Source organism: Cydia pomonella, unplaced genomic scaffold, assembly GCF_033807575.1.
Source record: "Cydia pomonella isolate Wapato2018A unplaced genomic scaffold, ilCydPomo1 PGA_scaffold_169, whole genome shotgun sequence".
NCBI lineage: Eukaryota > Metazoa > Arthropoda > Insecta > Lepidoptera > Tortricidae > Cydia > Cydia pomonella.
Window position 1 is genome coordinate 40,003 of NW_026907811.1, and position 22,550 is coordinate 62,552.

Genomic DNA, 22,550 nt, shown 5'->3' on the forward strand with positions numbered 1-22,550 from the left:
AGGAGGAAGTGGTGCGATAGTGAACTAAAACAACGTCGTCCTTTAACACTCCGTGTATTTCCAAAATGCACAAATGTAAAGTCGTCAATAAGGACATTAACATTAAGTAAATAACTTATAATATCGAGAGTAAAATCTAATGAGATGTTTACCGGTCGATCCGTGATAGCAAAAAAAAAAAACGACAGCGCACAAGTTGCCCGAGCCAAAATATTCTAAAGACATCTCTATACGAGCATGTCAATTAATAAAGTGTGCCATTGACTTTCCAACACTTCCCCTCAAGGGCACACTGTTATCTAAATAAATTAAATTTACTTTCTAAAATGTTTAACAAATTTCGCTTAATCGAACTGTTTTGGCTGTAAAACACATAAAAGTCATCAACATATAAAGCCAAAATCACTAAATCATCCTTGTTACTTTTTACATATACACAGGGTTCACACTTGGATTGAGTGAAATTATGCTCACTAAGTAAACTATGTATTTTACAGTTCCACATTCTACTTGCCTGTTTGAGGCCATAAATGCTTTTCTTTAACAAACATACTTTATTTTTATTATTATCACTGAAACCAATAGGCTGTTCCATATATACAGTCTCATTAAGGTCAGCATTGAGAAAAGCTGTTGCCACATCTAGATGGTCAATGTTTAAGTCTAACTGATTAGCTATACAAAATAAAATTCGCATTGTCAAGTGACGGACAACAGGAGCGAACGTTTCGTTATAATCAATGCCTTCCCGTTGGGTAAAGTCCCTGGCGACTAATCTTGCTTTAAAACGATCAAAATTACCAGAAGCATCATATTTAGTTTTATAAACCCATTTACATTTTATTACATTTTTACCAACGGGCCTATCTACCAATTCCCAGACATTGTTTTTAACTAGAGCATCATACTCACTTTTCATGGCATCTAGCCATTGCTGGCTATTAGAGCCACTTACAGCTTCTTCATAGGTAATGGGTTCATCAGTCGATGGAGAGGGACCATGAGCGAGTAAGGATAAATCATAGTCTAAATACCTCGCAGGGAGTACATTACGCGTGGAGCGAGACGATCGTTGTGGTGTAGCGTCGGCCACAGGACGAGACGCTCCATCACTTTCAGCTGCCACAGGGGGAAGGCTCACTGGTTGTGGGCCGCCGGCACCTGGTGAATCAGCTGTGCTGGAGTCGCTGCTCCCAGTGCAGTACTCATCGGTTTCTCCACCTGAAAATGATGATGAATCTCTGTCAGATAAATTCAAATTATTCTCATTATTATTATCATTGATTAAAATATTATCATTTAAAATTTCATTATTAATAATTTCATTATTTTCGATTTCATTATCATTATTTGAATTTACTTGACTATTCTGACTAGAAACATTACCAATATCACAGATCTCATTAGAAATATCATTATAAGTTAAAATGCTATCACTCGTGGAAAGTTCTTGAAAGGGGTTTGTACACGGGTTGTAAAATCTATTCTCAATAAAAGCAACATTTCGAGATTTAATAACCTTTGTGGGATCCAAAGGATCAGCTAAGCGATAGCCTTTAGATGTATCACAATATCCCACAAAAATGTATTCCTTTGCCTTAGCATCCAATTTATCTCGCTTATGTTCAGGTAACAATGAAAAAGCAGTACAGCCAAAAACCCTGAGGTGTCCAAGGTTGACCTTTTTGCCAGACCAGACCTCCTCAGGTTTACGTCCAGCTAAAGCCGACGTGGGAGATCTATTCTTTAAATATACAGCAGTCATTGCTGCTTCTCCCCAAAATCGTTTGCTGAGACCTGAATGCTGTAACATGCAGCGTACCTTATCAAATATAATGCGAAAAGTCCTCTCTGCTACTCCATTTTGAGCAGAACAGTAGGGAATAGTGGTCTGGTGGATAATACCATGTTCTTTTAAATATTGTGTAAATTTAGAACTAGTAAACTCTCCACCATTATCACTACGAAGGCAAAGGATAGGCAAACTCTTTTCTTTTTCTACCATAGCTTTAAAATGTTTAAAACAATCAAATACCTGTGATTTGTTCTTCATTCTGTAGGCAAAACTCTTCCGGCTGTAGTCATCCGTGAAGGTGAGCAAATATTTTCCTCCTCCATGGCTCGTCTCAGGCATTGGTCCGCAGACGTCAGTGTGCACCAGCTGTAGTGGTTGCGTTGTTGTACTGTTACTAGCCTTAGGGAAAGGCTCGGCCGAAAGCTTCCCCTTAATGCATGCTTCACAGTTCTTGAGGTTTTTATCCTGAAACAACACACCACATGCATCCCTCAACTTACACATCCCAGCTGAGTGCAGGTGACCAAGTCTAAAATGCCACAAGTCTATCACAGACGGGGTAGAGACGGCAACTGCAGCGCTCGGTGCGACCTGCCTGGGTTGCAGGTCCAAAGAGTGCTTCCTGTTAGGATTATATCCCTCAGCCCCTAGACACATCCCCAGAGAGTTTATAGATTCCATTAACACAGTTAGCTATAGCCATATAGTCGCTAGGTGCTTTATTGAGACTATGACCCCTATCATAAACAAAACACCCATCATTATTAAATAAAACAGAATGACCATCTTTACATAATTTAGACACAGAAAGTAAATTTGCGGATAAGTTGGGAACTAACATGACATTTTTAAAGGTTCTCACCTGTCCATTTAAAGCAACACTAAGATCTCCAGTTTTGGAACTTGACATTGTCTCGCTGTTAGCCAAACTTATGGATTGCTTCTTTGTATCCCTTATATTGCCGAGCAAGTTTGGATCATTAGAAAGGTGAGAAGACGCTCCCGAGTCCAAGAAGACATCTGTCCGGTCCTGGGCGAAGAAAGCTGCATTGGCGGTGGCAGACTTGGAAGAATCCCTTTGTTTCCTATCTTTCTTATATTTAAAACACTTGGGCTTGATGTGACCGACTCGGTGACAGTATGTACACTTAATCTTGCTTGTAATGTATGCTGTTGTCGAGCTCCCGTTATTCGCAGACTTCCTTTGCGCCTCTTGAAGAAGACGAGTACGCACCAGGTCGCTTTTCAGCTCTTCAGAAGATATACAATACGTTTCTAGGTTGCTCACCAATGTGTCATAGTCTGCCGGAAGGCCACTCAATAAGATTTCGGCCACTTCTTTATCTTCGACCACCCTGCCGATGTCAGCGAGTTGGTGAACTAGGGACATTACATGTTCAATATATGTAGCCATGTCTGCATGCTCAGTGAAATCTACCCTGTGTAGTTGTCTTAAAAGTAACACTCGCCGATACAGCCCTTTGTCCTCAAATATGTCCGACAAGATTTTCCACGCTTCTTTAGCTGTTGTCGCAGTCCGAACGTATTGAAATAAAGCCGGTTTTATGTTGAGACAGACACGTGCCAAAGCGCGCTGGTCGCGCGCGGCATCTGTGCCCGTCAAAGCCTCGTCCGACTCCCTGTCTATTGTGTCCCACAATCCTTCCGTGATCAAAATCATCTTCAATGCGAACTTCCACGTTAGATAGTTGTTCCCGTCCAGCTTCTCGATGACGGGAGTGCCCATGACGACATTAGTGGCATTTACAGCCATCGTGGCAATTTATGTCAAAAATATGTAGAATTAACGTTGTAGAACGACGTAAGAGATTATATTTTGAAGGTTTTGCCACTCGATCGACAGCCACTTACTAGATGGATCACGATTTCTCCTTTTCTCGTGGTATGCTGGGCATCTTAACCTGTTAAGCAGAGCCCGTCACTGGGTGCATACGCAGCAGGAGGAAGTGGTGCGATAGTGAACTAAAACAACGTCGTCCTTTAACACTCCGTGTATTTCCAAAATGCACAAATGTAAAGTCGTCAATAAGGACATTAACATTAAGTAAATAACTTATAATATCGAGAGTAAAATCTAATGAGATGTTTACCGGTCGATCCGTGATAGCAAAAAAAAAATGACAGCGCACAAGTTGCCAGAGCCAAAATATTCTAAAGACATCTCTATACGAGCATGTCAATTAATAAAGTGTGCCATTGACTTTCCAACAGTAATGACTACCATTGCGTACGAATTAATCATAATTTAAAAAAAAAGCTTGTCGTCATTCCAAGAAAAATAACCATCGACATACGCATATGTTTGGGAGCGGGCGTTACACACCGCGGGCGTCGGGTCAGATTGACCGCGGCCTAAGTAGGCTAGGCACTTAGGCAGGTACAGCGTCGTTACTGTTATATCGAGTCAGAAAATAAAGAAGTGTGATATTAAGCATGCTTGATAAATAAAATACAGCAGTAGTTATTATTTATATTTACCTATCGTCACTCATAAAAATGGTAAATAAATTAATTGAAGAACAGTATTCGGATATGAAACGCCATATTCAAGAAAATATTACACTGCATTTGGTAAACATGTAAAAAGAGATGCTGCGTTACTTTCCTGATTTGGAAGACAAAGGCATACGGAAATTAATCCGTAACCCTTTTATTCTCAATGTGTCTGAGGTGCCGGATGACATACAAGAGGAGGTAATCGAATCGCAATGTATCAGCAATTTGAAAGATATATTCGAATCCGGAATTAACATTGAAGATTTTTGGGCTCAAACAGCAGTATCTTTCCCAAAAATAATTTATGCGAGCAGGGATTCCCATCTCTACTAGTGATCAAAAACAAACACCGAAATCAGTTGGATCCCAGTGCTGACATGAGGTTGGCGTTGAGTAGCACTGGACCAAGAATCGAGAGATTGGTAAAGGGCATGCAGTCGCAAAAGTCCCATTAAAAAGGCTATGATATTTTATTTGATTAATTTAAACATGTTGACCAAGAAAATCAAAAATGTATGTGATTTAAAACCAAAAGATTATTTTGATGTGAGAGTAATCCAGTGCAGCAATGACTTTTGGAAAACGTCCTATCTTGTAAAAATCCTGTTGCAAAGACAATATTTCATTACGCTTTTGAGGCAACGAAATATACCTTGTTCGCAATAAACAAATGGCCTCGCTACTCTTCTCACAATTTTACAGGGCGTGATATTATGTATACCACCATACCTAATCTCCGACTTTGGTATCAAATCTCCCGTTGTACAGAACCATATAGTGAGCTGCTGCAGTGGTGAAACACACTGATTTCTGAAAGAATCATTTGACTTGCTTATTAGCAATGCCCGTATATTTCATGTCGTCGACGGAAAAATGACGTCACGCTACTGTAACGTGACTATTTATACTGTACTGGCAACACCTTGCTATCTAACGTCATAGTGAACCAATGGTTACGTCAACCGGTCAGTCAGGGTTAAAGATAAAGATAAAGATAAAAAATATGTTTATTGCACAAGAAAGGACACAGAAAAAGTATACAGCGGTTGTTTTTAAGAGTTGGTGCATAACTAGATTGACAACAGAGTTTCCAGGAGTCCCCGCACTAGGCTAGGCCTGTATCGCGGGAGACCAGAAGTACATATAAATGTCATGCAAGTCAACGAAAAACGAAAATTTATTTTTATATAATAAATATGACATTCAGGTTTATACCTAAGTTGATACATGCAGTTTTCAGTTTTTAACTAATTATCTAATGCTTCATTCTTTATAGCTTCGGTTCTATACTAATCTTGTAGTCAAGTTCATTTTATATAATTAATAAAGTTAATGTTAAACAATTCTTAGGAGTAATGTCTCAGTTTCGCTATAATCAAGTGACAACAACCAGTTGAAGAGTAACCTTTTGGCTACATGCACAGTGCAATTAATTAATTCGCTCTGAAACTTTACGGCCATGTTGTAAATCGAAGAGCAGAGGAAGTCGCCAAAACGTCTCCCAAAAGCAGTGTTAACCCTCGGAACAGGCAACTTGAATACGCGTTTAGATAGTAATTTCGAATAATATTCGGATTTAGCAGCGCGTTTATGAATCGAATGACAGACTTTATGTATTAGGGAATGCTAACCGGTTAACCGGTTAACCGGTTACCCGGTAATTTGACCAATATTACAGGCGGTAAAATACCGCTAATTTCCAGCCGTAACCGGGAATTTACCGAACGTTGTATAGGCAAATAAAAATGTAACAACCTGTTGAATTAGCCTATCTATATCTTCGTACTTACAAAAAAAAAACAATTACTACGGTTTACGATTACGAAGAGACACTTAAAATACATACTTTTCTGCATCTTATGATCTCGTCGGAGTAGGAACTAGGAAGCAATGTTTTGTGACAAATGAGTGGTCGCTAATCCCTCGCCCTTTCCCTTCTCGCCACCCCTACCCGACCCGCCTTACTATGTTCAGTGTCCTTTGTTTTAGTCTGTAGTGTCCGACAAGTGTGGAATGCGAAAGAACATTTTCTACCGCTGGTTACTTGTGTTCAAGATATCGTTCACGAATGTCTAAGCAACGTTCTAATTAATCGCCTAGATATTTAACAAACGCAATTATTTTATATATAATAAACAGAATGATCTGACGATGACATGTTCCTGATTCCAACTCCTATCTTAAGAGCCCGGTAACGATTTTAGAGCAAAAAATTTAAATTGATAGATTTAGTCGTTGGAATTGTACACCTTTTGTTACGTAATATCTAAATAACAAGTATTGGTTTTTATTAGCACGTTTTTTCATCTTGCCTTTTAACAATGAGGTCGCAAGCGTGCGTCCCCGGTAATAGGTGACGAGAAGGGATAGTTTTTAAAAATTCATATAAATTATGGTAGTAAATTATACAAAATGATGTATAAGAACAGTTTCAGCAAATGTTGTAGATTGTTTAAGTATCAAAATTACGTTGAAATTAGTCAATTTTCAGAGTAATTGTCACTTGTTTTGAAGTAATTTCTGAAGAAAATTGATTTCGTCTAACTTTCATTTACACTACTTCAAATTTATAGTAACAAAAATGTAGTTTATTAAAGTTGAAGTACAGGATATGTGTAATACAAAATTACCATTTTTAGCAGTCCAAACTTAACGAAATTTACAAATAAGATCGACAAAGTCACTGCTTTTCGCGCGTTTACCTAAACGTCCATCAGAAAAAAAATCATTACTAATTAAGTGAGTCTGTTTAAAAAAAAAAAAAATTGATTATAATGAAAGATAACAAGACGTGCTAAAAGAAACCAGTACTTGTTATTTTTAATAGTTAACAAAAGGTGTACAATTTCATGCGCTTAATCTATCAATTTGACATTTTTGCGACTAAAATCGATAACGGCCTCTTAAAGTGCAATTTTAAAGTAACTAGTGTTAAAATGATATGAAACTTATCTTGCTGTTAATTTTTTTTTTCTTATATTTACTAGATGATTACGGTTTTAGTTACTTTAATAACAATATTATATTGATAGATGTGTAAATGCAAACTTGTATGACATTTAAATGACGACTGTCACTCTTTAGTTATAATTTTTGTTACCCTTTGATTACTGCGATTTTTAAAGAATTAAAAAAGTTTGATGTTGCTTATTTAATGTACAAGTTCATTTCGCTTTGAAATGATACATGTTTGATTTTTTATTTAATATGATTAGTAAATATATCTTGTTTAATGTTTATAGTTTATTTTCATTATTTTGTTTTGTCGATGTTTCTATAACGTGCTGTTGATTACTTTTAAAGGTTACTGGCGAAAATAAGGACACAAGCAATAATAATGCAAAATCAATGTTTTTTATTTCATAAACGAATAACCGGTAATTTACCGGTTAACCGGTTAGTGGGACCTCGAGTCGGTAAATTACCGGTAATGAAAAACGCCCGGTTATTGCATTCCCTATTATGTATGTAAAGCTGGCGGACTGTCAGTACTTTAGCTTCCTGGTAAAGGCTGTTTGTCGGATATCTGAAGGGCTTTTTGAGCATTACCTTTAAGACCGAACGTTGGGCTCTTTCAGCCATTAAGATTGACGTCTTTGCAGCACTGCCCCATACTCCAATGGCGTATGTAATTAGAGACTGACATAGAGAGATGTATGTATTTTTTAAAAGGCTCATGTTCGCGGAATGTCGAAGTTTCTTAAATATATACATCGTTTTCCTAATCCTATTGGAGAGACAGTTGATATGGGATTTGAAATTTAAGTTTTCGTCTATAACTAAGCCAAGATATTTGATAGAGTTGGAACGACATATGACTTCACAAGAACATGCTAAGTTACTGACATTGTTGCAATTATGAATTTTGATTAGATATGTAGAATTAGTGGGACTGGAAGCGGCAGATTTATGAAAACACAAGAATTTAGTCTTTTTACTATTTAAGGTCAGTAGGTTATCTCGAAACCAGCAAGCGGCGTCACTCATACCCTTTTCTGCTGCAGCAAAAGCACTCTCCCAAGTATCGCCTTTAAAAAGAATCACTGTGTCATCGGCATAGCAGATTATTTCAGCTTGGGGGAGGGAAATTTTATGAATATCGTTAATGTAGATTAAGAATAGTGTAGGCCCAAGCACGCTCCCCTGCGGGACCCCGAAAACGACTTTATCCAGACCGCTGCTGTGGCAATCCACTTTAACCAGTTGACTTCTTTCTGATAGATAACTATCGAACCAGGCCAGGGACACGCCCCGAATCCCCATTTTCTCAAGCTTTTTAAGAAGTATTGGTCTAGACACAGTGTCAAAAGCCTTGGCCAGGTCCAAGAAAACGCCGATACAATTTATGTTATTATCCAGGTTTGAAGATGTTACATTGACCAAGAGTGAGATTGCATCTTCAGTGGACCTGTGTGCCCTAAAGCCAAATTGTCTCTCCGAAAGCACTCCGCTCCTTTCAAGGAATTTTACGAGTCTGATATTGACTAGTTTCTCCAGCATCTTCGAAAGAACACTAAGTAGGGATATAGGTCTATAGTTGCTAGGTTCGTTCTTAGCTCCATCCTTATATACAGGGGTGATAGATGCTATCTTCCACTGCTCTGGGAATTGACCTGAACCTAAACTTAGGTTATAGATATGCGTTAATGGTTGCAATATTAAGTGACCAACAGATTTTATCAGGTCGCTGCCCATACCATCTAGGCCCGGTGCACTATTTGTTTTGAGCTGCGAAATGATATTCTTGATTTCGCTGGCATTTGTCGGATGCATAAGAAGGATTCGGAAGGACTTTCTCCTATGTTGACTTTGGCAGCCAAAGTCCCCTCAGATTCCCCAGTTTGAGCAAAGATTTTATCTGCAAGCTTTTTTCCTGCCGACGAGAAGACGTGGTTGCACTTATCCAAAGACTGCTTGGGGTCACTAGGGTCAACTAGGTCCGGGTGTTGAGTCGGTTTCTTTGGAATGTTGCATATATTTCTTATCGTACTCCATAACCTCTTGGGGTCCTTGTTGTGGGTCAAGAGAAGGCTTTGTTCATATTCGTGCTTTAGCTTTCTTAGAAGGTTGTTAAAGTAATTTTTGTACCGGTTGTAAGTTACTTTTGAAAATTCGTCATTTGGATTTTGCCTGGCCTTTAGGTGTAATCTGTCTCGATGCCGAGCACATCGAAGCAGCCCTGGCGTCATCCATGGTTTTAACGTAAACTTTTTTCTACTAAGAATAACTTCCCGCGTGTTATTTTCAACTACAGATTTGAAGGTTGTCATAAATAATTCAAGGGCCAGATTCGTATCGTCAGCTTCTAAAACCGGAGCCCAATTGACTACAGATAGTTCAGCCGCAACACCATCAAAGTCGGTAAGTGATCGGCGCCTATTTAGGACTGCCGGCCAGGGTTTCGTTGAGGTGATTCCAACATCGACCATCTTGTGATCTGTAATGTCTGTGTCGCACACCATGCCCACTACTTTAAATTTGGATCTGACAAAGATATGGTCTAAGCAAGCGCGTTCTCTGGTGGGTTTAGTTATGGCTGACGCTAAACCGTGTTCATTCATGAGACATAAATATTCTGAAATATTTGCACTATGCACATCATCTGAAAGTATATCGATATTAATATCGCCAGCAATAATAAATTGCTTTGTACTATTAGAATCGCTTATTAAGTCATCTTTATTATCTGATGAAGAGTTTCTAAAAATGGTGCAGTATATTACAAAATTAACAGATAATATGGAGTTAAGCACCAGCGATATGATGGGTCAATTTGCCGAGTATCAATCGAAAGGAGGTTTCTGGGGTAACGAGTGTATTTGGCCTATCACGAAAATAAATCCCCTTAATTGGTGGAAAGGTTTATGCTCTACAAAACTGCTTTCAAAAATTGCAATCCGATTACTGAGCATTCCTCCATCATCTGCCGCCGCAGAAAGAAATAGGTCACTATTTGGAAGGACGCATACTAAAGATCGCAATCGACTTTTGCCAGAACGGCTAAACAAATTAACACCTACAAATGGGCAACATCGACGACATGATAGTCGAAACAATTGAAATATGGTCATAGTGATAGTGATGATGAAATCAATGAATAGTAATGATATTAAATAAATTGTAGTGACTTATTGTATTTTTTCTTTAAAAATCCGAAAAAAACGGAAAAAACGTATATTTCATAAATTCCCGAAAGAATCATTTGTTTTTTTCCGACATTTTCAACGCTAATTTACAGGCAGCAAGCCTCATTGAAGGGAGGTTCGCATACGGAAGCGTTCCAAGAGCTCTTTATATATGCTACAACCCCGCCATTTTGGTTAATATTGCGCTTAGAACAGTAAGAGGTATAGCCCGGAATAGGTTCTATTAATGTTAGCGGTTGTAACCTACACTCAGTCAAAATTATAACGTCAAAAGTTGCCTGAAATCTGTGTAAGGATATTAGAAATGGATCTAGGTTCTTATTTATGCTGCGAATGTTAAAAGTTATTATTTTAAAGTTCGCGGGCTTAAGTATACCCGTGCAGGCCTCGGGGCAGTCCAGGTCATGACAAGTAATATTTAAAACTGAATCAAGATCGTCAGCTACATCAAGTACTGACATTATGTAAAAGTGTATAGTATTAATATGCATAAGGATTTGCAAAGGTGAGAAGTATAACACAATTTGTTTAGGTATCCAGATTCAAAACTAGGCACTTGAGGTTCCAATTTATTACTTTGGTTTGGTATCGGTGAGAACTGAGTATAGTGGCTTCGAGTATAGAAAGTATAGAATATATGACCGTAAATAGTGGCAGAAAGAGTAACATTATAAGAGTAGCACTGCTTCTGGATTAATATGAGATTTAGTTTTAGTTTAATTGCACTATTGCATGTAACAGAAGTCATCAAAGTTAGCATACACATATATATCTGAGACTGAGACAACGGCAGGTTATCCTTAAAAATAGTAATACTTTTTAAACTTATGAAGACAAAACAACAAGTATAATCCTTATAAATATAACCGTAATGAGACATAACAAGATTTAACACATATGATATAATGAGTATCAGGCTACTACAACAAGTGAGATCAGGGACAGTGCAACTCGCTAGTAAATAAGGCTCCTCTAAAAAGACGGGGCGTTCACAGTCGGGTCAGTGGGAGGTAAACCTGCTGTATCCCTGCTCTCACCTGTTGCAGGGCGCCCCTCACTGGTTTGCACATTCTTTAACAACTTATCTAACATTGAGTCACTGGTAATATGGATAACTGAGCTAGTTTCGGATCGGCGCAGGAATATAGATCCATTGGATGTCCAAGCATATTTATAGTTAAGTTGTTTTTTTACTGAGCGGGTTTTGCTGAAGAGAACTCTATTTTCTTTAGTTAAATGTTCATTGATGTAGACTGGACGGTTGTTACCTTGAATGCCCAAATCTGTTGTGTTAAGCACGCGGCGTACCCTCGCGGCGCGAAGTAATTGGTCCCGTGGAGCCCGGCGAGAGAATGTCAGCACTACAGGTCTGGGCCGCTCCAGGACACTGGCGGCGCCCTCAGCCTTCTTGCCCACACGCCTCACATCGTCGACGTCGCGCGAGTCCAACTGAACACCCAACTTTGTGCTTACAATGTTAACAACCTGCTGTAGATTTTCACCGCGGGTCTCAGTGAGTCCAGTTATCTCAACATCCTTGAGATACTTCCGCTGCTCCATGGTCGCAAGCTCTTTCCGCAGGTAGGACACCTCTGCCCGCAGGTCTTGTACTTCTGTCTTGTAGGAGTCGAGTTGCTTCAGTTTCGATTTCATGTCTGATATTTCTTTGCGAAACTCGGTTATGTCTGCCGTAGTATTGTTTAGCGATGCTGTAAACTCTGTCATTTCTTTTTTCATCGAGCTGAAAACTTGCTGTAGTTGTAGCAAAGTGAGTGTGAGTGTGGATGAGATTTCACTTGGAATAGCCATCTCCGCTAGCCCACGCGCTGTGTTTAAGAAGTCTGCTTCGGCATCTGTATGCTCGTCATCAGGCTGCTCCTGCTCGGGATAACTTTGTGATGTGTTACGGATGGGGGTATCGTCGTTGCGAACTTGTTTACTCGTCATTTTGCAACTCGGACAAACATATTTGGATGCACACCCACGTATGGCTTTTGCTTCCTCGCGGGTCAGTTTCAGGCAGGTCGAGTGATACTTTTTGGGGCACTTGACACTTCAGAACGAGACGTTTTCGCGTCAGGTTGGTGACATTTTGATTTTTTTTTATACTACGTCGGTTGCAAACAAGCATACGGCCCGCCCGACGGCAACCAGTCTCCGCAGCCTATGTACGCCTGCAACTCCAGAGGAGCCGCGCGCGTTGCCGACCCCAACCCCGTTGACAAGGTTCAAAGGTCGTCCTCATGATGTTTCACAATGGGTATATATTTATATATGTATGTATTTATATTTATGCATCATATTATTTATGTACGTATAATTTTATATAATTTTGTGATATTTTTTTTGTCATTTTACTCTGTATTCTGACCCTGTACCAATTAGGATCTCTCGGTTTGGCTCATGGTTGACTGGTAGAGAATGCCTTCTGGCATTAAGTCCGCCATTTGTACTCTATGTATTGTGCAATAAAGTTTAAATAAATAAATAAAAAATAAACCCCCCCACCCCCTCGTTGAGCTCTAGCAACCTTACTCACCGGCAGGAACACAACACTATGAGTAGGGTCTAGTGTTATTTGGCTGCGGTTTCCTGTAAGGCCTGCCTCAGTTGGTCACTAGAAACGTCTAACTTTCATCTTATTGTCACTCAACTAAATAATAGATTATTATTATTAGTTTATTAAATAATTCATATTTCTGATTTTTAGCAGTATATTTTACGTAACAAGTATTTATTTTTCTACGCGTCAATAGGTAAGTTATCTAAATTTGTAGTGATGTATAAAAACTCCCTGTATGTTTAATTACGTCACTTTTGTGTCAACGGTATGAAATGTACGGGCCCTGATTATGATAATGTATGCATGTATTAATTTTGTTATTTAGTAACAGGTTAGTCATAATTATATTGTACTCGTACGTCCGTGATGGATAAACTGTTGGTTCTTAATTGAATTGTGGCGCCACTGTGCCACCACTGTCGTGCAATCATTCATAACTTCACACCTCTCACGCGCAATTATCAATTTGTTGCTTAATCTGTGCCCAGTCGACTCGCGCGACCAATCAAAGCCCGTCACCCTTCCGCGGGTCGCTCTGATTGGTCGCGCGACCCGGGGTTCACAATATGGCGTTTTAGCCCTAAAAAAATACTTCTCGAAGTTTCCTCGGTTTCCTTTCTTCTGCTCGCGACCGCCGCCCAGAGCGCATCATCATCGCCCCACGACATGTGTTCTATGCAATACGAAAATACAAGTATTCTACAACTCGACTTGTTTCACTTTGAGGTCTTCGAGACTAACCTATCACCCAAATCTGGTGACCCCACGCCCACGTCGAAGCCCCCGCGCCCCTGCGCAAATCACAGCGGCGCTCACACAGGCGCCCGCATCGACGGAGACGCACGACCACGCCCTAAAGTGCCCGACTACGTTTTTCGCACACGCCCGCAGCGCTTCGCCGCCACGTGTTCTCAACCGACGTGCCGCGCCCCGGCGAATAAAGTAACATTAATTTTATATTATTTAGGTTATAGGTAAGTTTTTAGTTAAAAATGTCGTTAGATGAGTTGACTGAGAAAATTAACGCTTTAAAAGAGCAAAACAATACATTGCAGCAACTTGTAGCCAAACACACAGAGGGCTCCCCTAGTTCAGAGCCCAAAATTGACAGTTTCAGGTTTGTTAATAAGTTAGCAGTGCGTTTGCCCCCTTTTTGGTCAGACAAACCGATCGTGTGGTTCGCCCAGGCAGAGGCACAATTCGCTTTGGCAGGCATTACTACTGAATTAACAAAGTACAATCACGTTATAGCTCAACTCGACACACGACTGGCAGCGGAGGTCGAGGACATTATAATCAACCCGCCCAAGGAGAGCGCGTACCAGGCATTGAAGGCGGAGCTGGTTCGCAGGTTGTCGCACTCGGACGGCGAGAGGGTGCGACTGCTCATCCGCAACGAAGAGCTTGGTGACCGTCGGCCGTCACAGTTTCGTCGACATCTGAAATCATTAGCCGGTGAGTCCCCAGACACTAGTATGTTAAAGCAACTGTGGCTGACACGCCTACCAAACCATGTCCTGAGGTGTGCGTGGTAGTGTAAGATATAGATATAAGTTGATGATGTACGTTGAGTTAGTGACAATACAGACGCTCGCGAGTAAGCACTTGTGTTTGATTACACCTCTCAGTCCCATATATGCCACATGGCGACCGTGACCTCGAGCGCGGGCTCCGCCGGGCCGCACGATGTTAGTGTCAGCGTTTTCGCCGTCTCAGTGTGAGCGTGATTATTACAATATGGACTGCGTAAGCGACAGTACCTCAGACTATTAATGCGATTACGGTCAATTTTCGTGTAGAAAAAATACAGTAACTCAGGCGTGATGGGACAAGGATACAGCAAACAGGAGGAGAAAGAAGTTGTGATCACCCAGAATGCGGTTGGATCGAATGATGCGACGGACACGAGCAAGTATCACACAAAGGTCAATAACATCCTTATAAGCGTTCTTTTCGTCGTACTCGCCCTCATCGGTTCCTGCGTCCTGTACAAGTTTTTCAAGAAGGCGCAGCAAAAATACATACACAAAGAAGTCAGGAGACAAGTTTGGGCACAATTGCAAGCTAGGCTGTCCATGAGGAAGTCAGTTCCGGCCAAGGGCGACGAGGAGGAAGGCGCATAAGTGGAGGATGAAAGCGCGACGTTTTACGTATAGTGTGTGTGTGAAGTGATAAGTGTCGGGAGTGAAAAGCGTCGGAAATGTTAAGGGTATGAATTAAGAAATACAGACTATATATAATAATTTAGAAAATATACGCATATACCTACGAAAATTAGGCGAGGCTAGAAGGCAACTAAAACAAGGTCAGGAAAAAATTGACAATGCACAGTTGATATATGAGGACTATCGATCTTTAATCAATTCTGTTAATTTAGATGATCTGTCTGAGTCCGAGGAGTGTTATATTTTAGAATTATTATGTGAAAAAATAGATAAAGCTTATAGTAAAATTTTACAATATAAAGTCTTAGAGTGTGTAACCGAAAAACCAATTAAAATGGAGAAAAAATTCGAAATAAAAGAAGCGAACAGCTTAATAAATAGCTTTTTTGGACGGCAAGGAGGAGACCGTGGAAAAATTGGTCTCCGGTATTGAAATGCTAGACAGTATATTGAACGAAAGTTGCGAGAAAAAATTACTAATTTCATTTGTCCTTAAAACACGAATTAATAAAATTGCGCAACTAAAACTTAAATCGAGTTATGAAACTGTTGTCGATTTAGTGACTGATCTACAAAAACATTTGTTGCCGAAGAAATCCGCAGTCTCTTTACTTCAACAATTAAATAACATAACACAGCGCGATATGTCTATTACTCAATATGGTGATAAGATCGAGGAGTTGTTCATTGGCCTAACGATAGCGCAAGCCGACGGGAAACCCGAAGCGCGCGATGTCCTTAGACCAATCAACGAGTCCTTAGCTATAAAGAAATTCACGGACGGTTTGAGGAACCGCCGTCTTAGTACCATTTTAGCTGCCCGAGAATACACAGAATTAAAAGAAGCTGTCAGAGCTGCCCAAGACGAGAAGCTGGCGCGACCCCAGCCCGAGCCAGTAGTCATGAACATGAACTACGGCTACAGAAGAGGTTTCCAGCAGCCACAGCGCTACGGCTGGCGTGGGCGCGGACCCAGCAGCTACCAACCCAATCGAGCAAGAGCCTACCACAGCCCATGGATACCACGCTATCCCACTAATAGAGGTACTGTACCTAGTAATAATTTTCACAGGGACCGTGGACAACGTACGAATTTTAGGGGACAATCCATCCTCACCAACCATTCGGAAATAGCTTTAAAAAAGTTAGCTGACTTGGCCGATAGCATTCTCGAAGTGTGCGTCCCCACGACAGTTACCACCGATCAGGGCCGACAATTCGAATCAAACCTCTTCAAGCGCCTGATGGACATGCATGCCATTACCAGAAACCGGACTACAAGCTACCACGCACAAGCTAACGGTATGGTAGAGCGACAACATCGCCAGCTTAAGGCGGCCCTGATGTGCCACAACGACACCTGGACCAGGGCTCTCCCCATGGTACTCCTCGGCATGCGGACCGCCATCAAGGAAGATATCGCATCATCAGCAGCAGAGATGCTGTACGGTGAGCCACTACGACTGCCAGGTGAGCTATTTTGCCCACCCGCTGCAACAGAACACTGCACTGACCCTGCCGACTTTGTAAACCAACTACGCAAGAAAATGGCACATTTCCGCCCGACTCCAGCATCTCGATACAACCGTGAACACATATTCACTTTTAAGGACCTCTCCACTGCTACCCACGCTTTTCTTAGGGATGATGCGGTCCGCTGTCCACTACAGCCACCGTATACCGGACCCCACCCTATACTGCACCTAAAAGCGAAAACTATCACTCTCCTCTTAAAAGGAAAAAAAGTGGAGACAAGTATAGATGCCTATATTCAAACGGAGGACCCCACGAGCCCACCTAACCGGGCCGACATCGCTGCCCCCTCTCAGGTACCGCAAGTTCCGCCCTCAGCGTCGTCGAGCCCTCCAAAACCGGCCTCAACGACCCCGGTACCAGTTGTGCCTCCAACAGCTGATATAATGCCTTCCCCGCCATCAGCTGATCCGCCCCCGCCCGAGTATTCCACACGATCGGGTAGAAAAGTCCGCTTCAAACTGCCTAACGATATATAACATAATTCATGTTAATATCTATAAACATGTGTTGTAACCGTAGCTGTGTTAATTTTAGTTTTATATCCTTTATATTGTTACCTAGCGCTATATATTGTAGATTTATCAGTAGGTAATCTAGTAATCTGTGGACGATGTTGTTGGTCTCACACTTCATTATTCTTTGTATTTTATTTTTGTGTCTAAACCTGTGTGTTACTGTTTTTTGTCCCTAATAAAATAAAATAAAAAAAATTCAGTCATTTTTATTCTCCATTTAACGCACTAACCATTTTATTTTTCATGCCCTTAGGTATTATTATCACGAGTAGGGCTTATCATTGAAAATAATTTATCTCCAACTACATGTTGCTACAAGGCTACAAGTTGTTATGCATTGATTTGATCTCTTAGACTACCTAAGTATAGCTATATAAAATCTAATATATTTTTGTGTAAACTTATAACTGTACTACATTTAATCTAAAGTGTACATTTCTATTTTATATTATACCGTATCATAAGTGTAAAGCATACTGTAAAATTTGCCTACGTGGCCGAAAAATGATTTGTCATAATACTTAACTGCCATTTAGAACTGTGCTGTAACCAGTGTACTGCGTTGTAACTCTAGTACAAAAGTGTACTGTAGTTTTTCTAGGTCGAATATAATTCTCTACCTATGTTGTAACCAATGATACTAACCTCTGTATATAAACTGTCTAATGTATTTCTAATTAGCTTAAGCTTAATTAGTTCTCTCCGTGGGGGGGTGATGTGGCGCCACTGTGCCACTACTGTCGTGCAATCAATCATAATTTCACACCTCTCGCGCGCAATTATCAATTAGTTGCTTAATCTGTGCCCAGTCGACTCGCGCGACCAATCAAAGCCCGTCACCCTTCCGCGGGTCGCTCTGATTGGTCGCGCGACCCGGGGTTCACAATATGGCGTTTTAGCCCTAAAAAAATACTTCTCGAAGTTTCCTCGGTTTCCTTTCTTCTGCTCGCGACCGCCGCCCAGAGCGCATCATCATTGCCCCACGACATGTGTTCTATCATAGAACTTCTATGCAATACGAAAATACAAGTATTCTCCAACTCGACTTGTTTCACTTCGAGGTCTTTGAGACTAACCTATCACCCAAAGAATCATTGTCAACATCTTTGTACATAGTTAAACAATACATTTTTCAACTCAGCAGCTCAAACAAGGATAATTTTCTGCTTAAAAACAGTGCGAAAAATCGCATTTTGCTCACTGAGTGAGACAAAATGACATTCAAGTGACCTTTATATTCGAATGTCATTTCTTATCTTTCTTTCTTTAAAGAGTGATCTTCAAACAGTGAAATAAAATCCGTTGTATTAACCAAAAAACGGAGAGTTCTGACAAAGTTATCATTGCGTCTGCACCGTCAACCCCGATAACGACAAGTAATGTGTCAACACCGTCCAGCCGTCCCGCTCCTGCATCCACACATGCACTGCCGCGAGCACAGCGACCAGCAGCTGTACGAACGAGACAGCGGATAGCCGCGCAAGCTAAATTGCACCTACGGGAGAAGCGCAACGTTCAACCTGCGAAACATGAACCGCAGATAAAAATGCCCGCTGTAAACATCGCGACGACCGTTAATCACACGACGGTAAACGAAATAAAAGATAAACCGCTGAACGAGACTATGGATTTGAAGGCTAGTTCTAGTTCTGCAATAATCCCAAATGACAAATCACTTGATGATCAATCAATCAATCAATATCTTTATTGCTTACTTTTACATAGGAACATAGCTTAGGTACATAAATTGCTATACATATGGATCTATATATTTATACTTATATGGATGTGCAAGGTATAGCGAAAGCAAGCTACTTTCCGTACTAAAAAAATACAAAAAGAGCGACGACGGACGCAAATATTTGATGGAAAGGAGCGATATTGTGTGTGCTAGAATGGACTTTTTGAGAAAAATGGACCACCTGATAAGAGGTGACGATTCTCGCCCACGATTTTACCTCGACGAGACTTGGGTTAATCAAAACAAAACCACTCGAGGAAACTTATGTGGCACGACGAAAATAATATTGGAGGATTCCGAAATCAAAAAACAGGAAAGGGGGCCCGACTTATTCTTTACCATGCTGGATCTGCGAGGACTGGTTTTGTGCCTGAAGCAAAATTATTATTCAGAGCCGTAAAATCAAAGAACGAGGACTACCATACCGAGATGAATGGTGAAACATACATGGAGTGGTTCGAAAACTTTTTAAAAGTCCTTGAAGAACCATCAGTGATTATCGTCGACAATGCCAGTTATCATTCCTTGCAAACCGAAAATTACCGAACACACATACGAGTAAGGCGGATATTCAAGAATGGCTTCGAAGAAGAAATATTCCGTTTGGTAAAACAGATGTTATAGCTAGATAACGTGACCATACGTCCCGCTTTCAGGCAGTCTGTCCCGGTGTCCCCCGCGAGGCTGAAATTGTCCCGCTTTTGCAAACACACCAAATAATAATTTAAAATGTATTTTTCTCGATCGAAATGCGTGGCACGGCACGGCACGGAGACAGCGCGCCCTTCCACCCGCACTTACTCGACGACTGCATGTAGTGTTTTGTTTTAGTTCAAGTAGTGATTTGTAACAAAACAATAATGCCTAAACGCAAGTGTTCCTTTAATATTAGTTTGCAACAGAAGTATCCATTTATAAAAAAAAGAAAAGATGATGCAGACGTTACATGTGAAAAGTGTCGTACTGATTTTAGTGTTGGACATGGTGGTGCCAGTGATATAGAAAAACATTTAAAATCAGAAAAACACAGGCTTGCCGATCAAGCCGCTGCTTCAAGCTCGTCAATGCTTAGTTTTTTTAAGAAAACTGAGTCGCCGACTTCTAAGGATTTGGATATAGCTGCAGCTGAGGGTACGTGGGCGTTTCACACCGTGCAACATAATCACAGTTTTCGCTCAAATGACTGTTCTTCTCCTTTAATTCAAGCATGTTTTGAGCAAAAATTTAGATGTGCACGTACAAAATCTCAAGCTATTGTGACAAATGTGCTGTCAACTATGGCAACCGAAGAATTAAAAGAGCATTTAAACAAAGCCAACTGCATACCTTTATTAACGGATGCTTCAAACCATGGCTTCCTCTATAACTTATAGACTCTATAATATAGAGGAATTGATTCAGAAAGTATATGCGTTGGACCAGTTAGCAAACGAATTAGGTCATGAAGTGATACGTTTTCCTCCTTATCACTGCCAATACAACCCTATTGAGCTCATCTGGGCCCAAATTAGAGAGGTCGCTACGAAGAATAATACTTTTAATTTAGCAGATGTAGAAATTTTGTTCCATCAAGCCGTCGACAATGTTACCAGAGAAAACTGGGCTAATTGTGTAGAACACGCAGAATATCTGCAACTAGCCGACTTACAAAAATATATCGCAAGAGACCAGAATCGTCTAGTAATAAATTTACAAGATGACAGTGATACCGATAGCTCCGACCACGAAAATTAATCTGGTTGATGCAATTTGTATATTATATTTATTTTTATTTAGTTATTATTCATTTACAAAAAGTATGTACCTAATTATAAAAAAAATAGATCTAGTGATTACAACCTTATTTTTATACTTTTATTTCAATTTAATAAACCATTATTATGACAGTCTGTACTGTTTTTTTCCCAAGAATTACTTAAAAACTATCATAACCAATTATTATTGTTAAGCATACTATCGATAATCTGTGAAAGTTGCGACACTCATCACTACAAGCAGGTAGTAAAAGGGGCGTGGCCGGCCGAATGATTAATGACCCGACCGGAACGTTCGTTTGGCCCCTCTTTAGACATTCGGGGAAATAGACACTCATGGAACTAGACGATCAGGAAAATAGACATACGTGGAAATAGACAATCAGGGAAATAGACATTCGTGGAAACAGACACTTAGGGAATTAGACATCATGGACCAAACCGGCTGAGCAGACTAGTAGATTCGGTTAAAAATAAAACTGAATATGTCTAATATTATCTTTTCACAAAAAAGAAGCTTCCGTTGGGTTTAGAGTTCAAATCGTGCTTTCTTTATATTAAAATTATGAAGCAAACCAGCTACCATGTGATAAAAAACAATTACAATTTTTTTTACAATAAATCACAACCCTTCAGAATATTCACATCAATCAAGATTAATGAAATTTACCTCTGGAACCATAGTTTAAATAAAACAGGAAGAGATAGGCGACCTACTCAGCAGTTGAGCAAGAAAATTTAAACATTTCTAAGATATAGACTCAGATGTGACTTTTGTAAGCAGCAATAAAAATCATGAATTATAATATAAAATAAATGATTTATCTATCTATCTTATATCACAACAAAAGCCTTATAAAGAGTATTCTACTCATATCTATCTATCTTATGTATTATGTAGCTTACTGTGTACTGTAGGTAATGTATCTGATACTTATTTATTTTAATGTTTAATACCTACATTAAAACAAGAAATAACTTAAAAAATTAGCACTAATTATTTTACGGATCAGATAGTCATACAAACTATAAAATGTATTTATATTTAGATTCGTTTTGTTTATTTTTATAGGTTTAGATTTTCTGTTTGTTACCCTTCTTATGTTAGATCTTAATGCATTTAACAATATTCACGATTCCATAGTAGTCATATAGTAATGTCATTGTCAGAGACCAAAGCCATATTACAGCGTATACCGGGCCCAAGATAATGCGGCTCGAAGAGTGTCCACAGTGGTCACATCCCTCAGATCCCCCAGCCATGAGAATATGTCAAAGAAGATAGAAATATTTAATCTATTCATGTAGAACATTCACAACCAAGACAGGAAAACTCCTTTCCAACAGCTACTGAAATAGAAACTGTACATGAGCTTCCATTTCCATTGCAAGTGTGATATAAATTGTCTCTCAGCCTTATTTATGCTATATAGTAGTGGAGTATAATTACATTAGTCTTATGTAGAGAGAACAAGTTTATGTCAAAGAAAAAATAATTCATACTACTGTTACTTACAAATATAAAGTAGTTACAAAGTTTACATGCAGCTGACGGCAGAAGAAAGCATCCAAGACCAAAGCCCAGCCAATCTGGCTGATAGCCGTGCACTCATAAGGAAATCCCATCAAATTTATATTCTAAATTGTATTGTGTAATTATTAATTTTAATAATTGTTAAATTATATTAATTTTATTAACATTTTTAGTACTTATTGGATTCAAGTTATATAATAAATGATATTCATTTATTTCCTGAGAATGAATACTATTACATAAGTAAATAAAAAAAGCGGCCAAGTGCGAGTCGGACTCGCCCA

The 22,550-nt window shown here is 39.8% G+C and overlaps 1 protein-coding gene across 1 annotated transcript; it reads right to left on the bottom strand.

The window, feature by feature from the left end:
- Nucleotides 1-11,430: 11,430 nt before the first annotated feature.
- LOC133533489 (uncharacterized) lies at nt 11,431-12,405 on the bottom strand. Its single transcript, XM_061872478.1, has one exon. The coding sequence runs from the start codon at nt 12,403-12,405 to the stop codon at nt 11,431-11,433; it is 975 nt and encodes a 324-aa protein (XP_061728462.1).
- Nucleotides 12,406-22,550: the final 10,145 nt, after the last annotated feature.

Excerpts from the sequence above, each read along its gene's own strand:
- LOC133533489 (XM_061872478.1), bottom strand. The coding sequence starts at position 12,405 with ATGACGAGTAAACAAGTTCGCAACGACGATACCCCCATCCGTAACACA.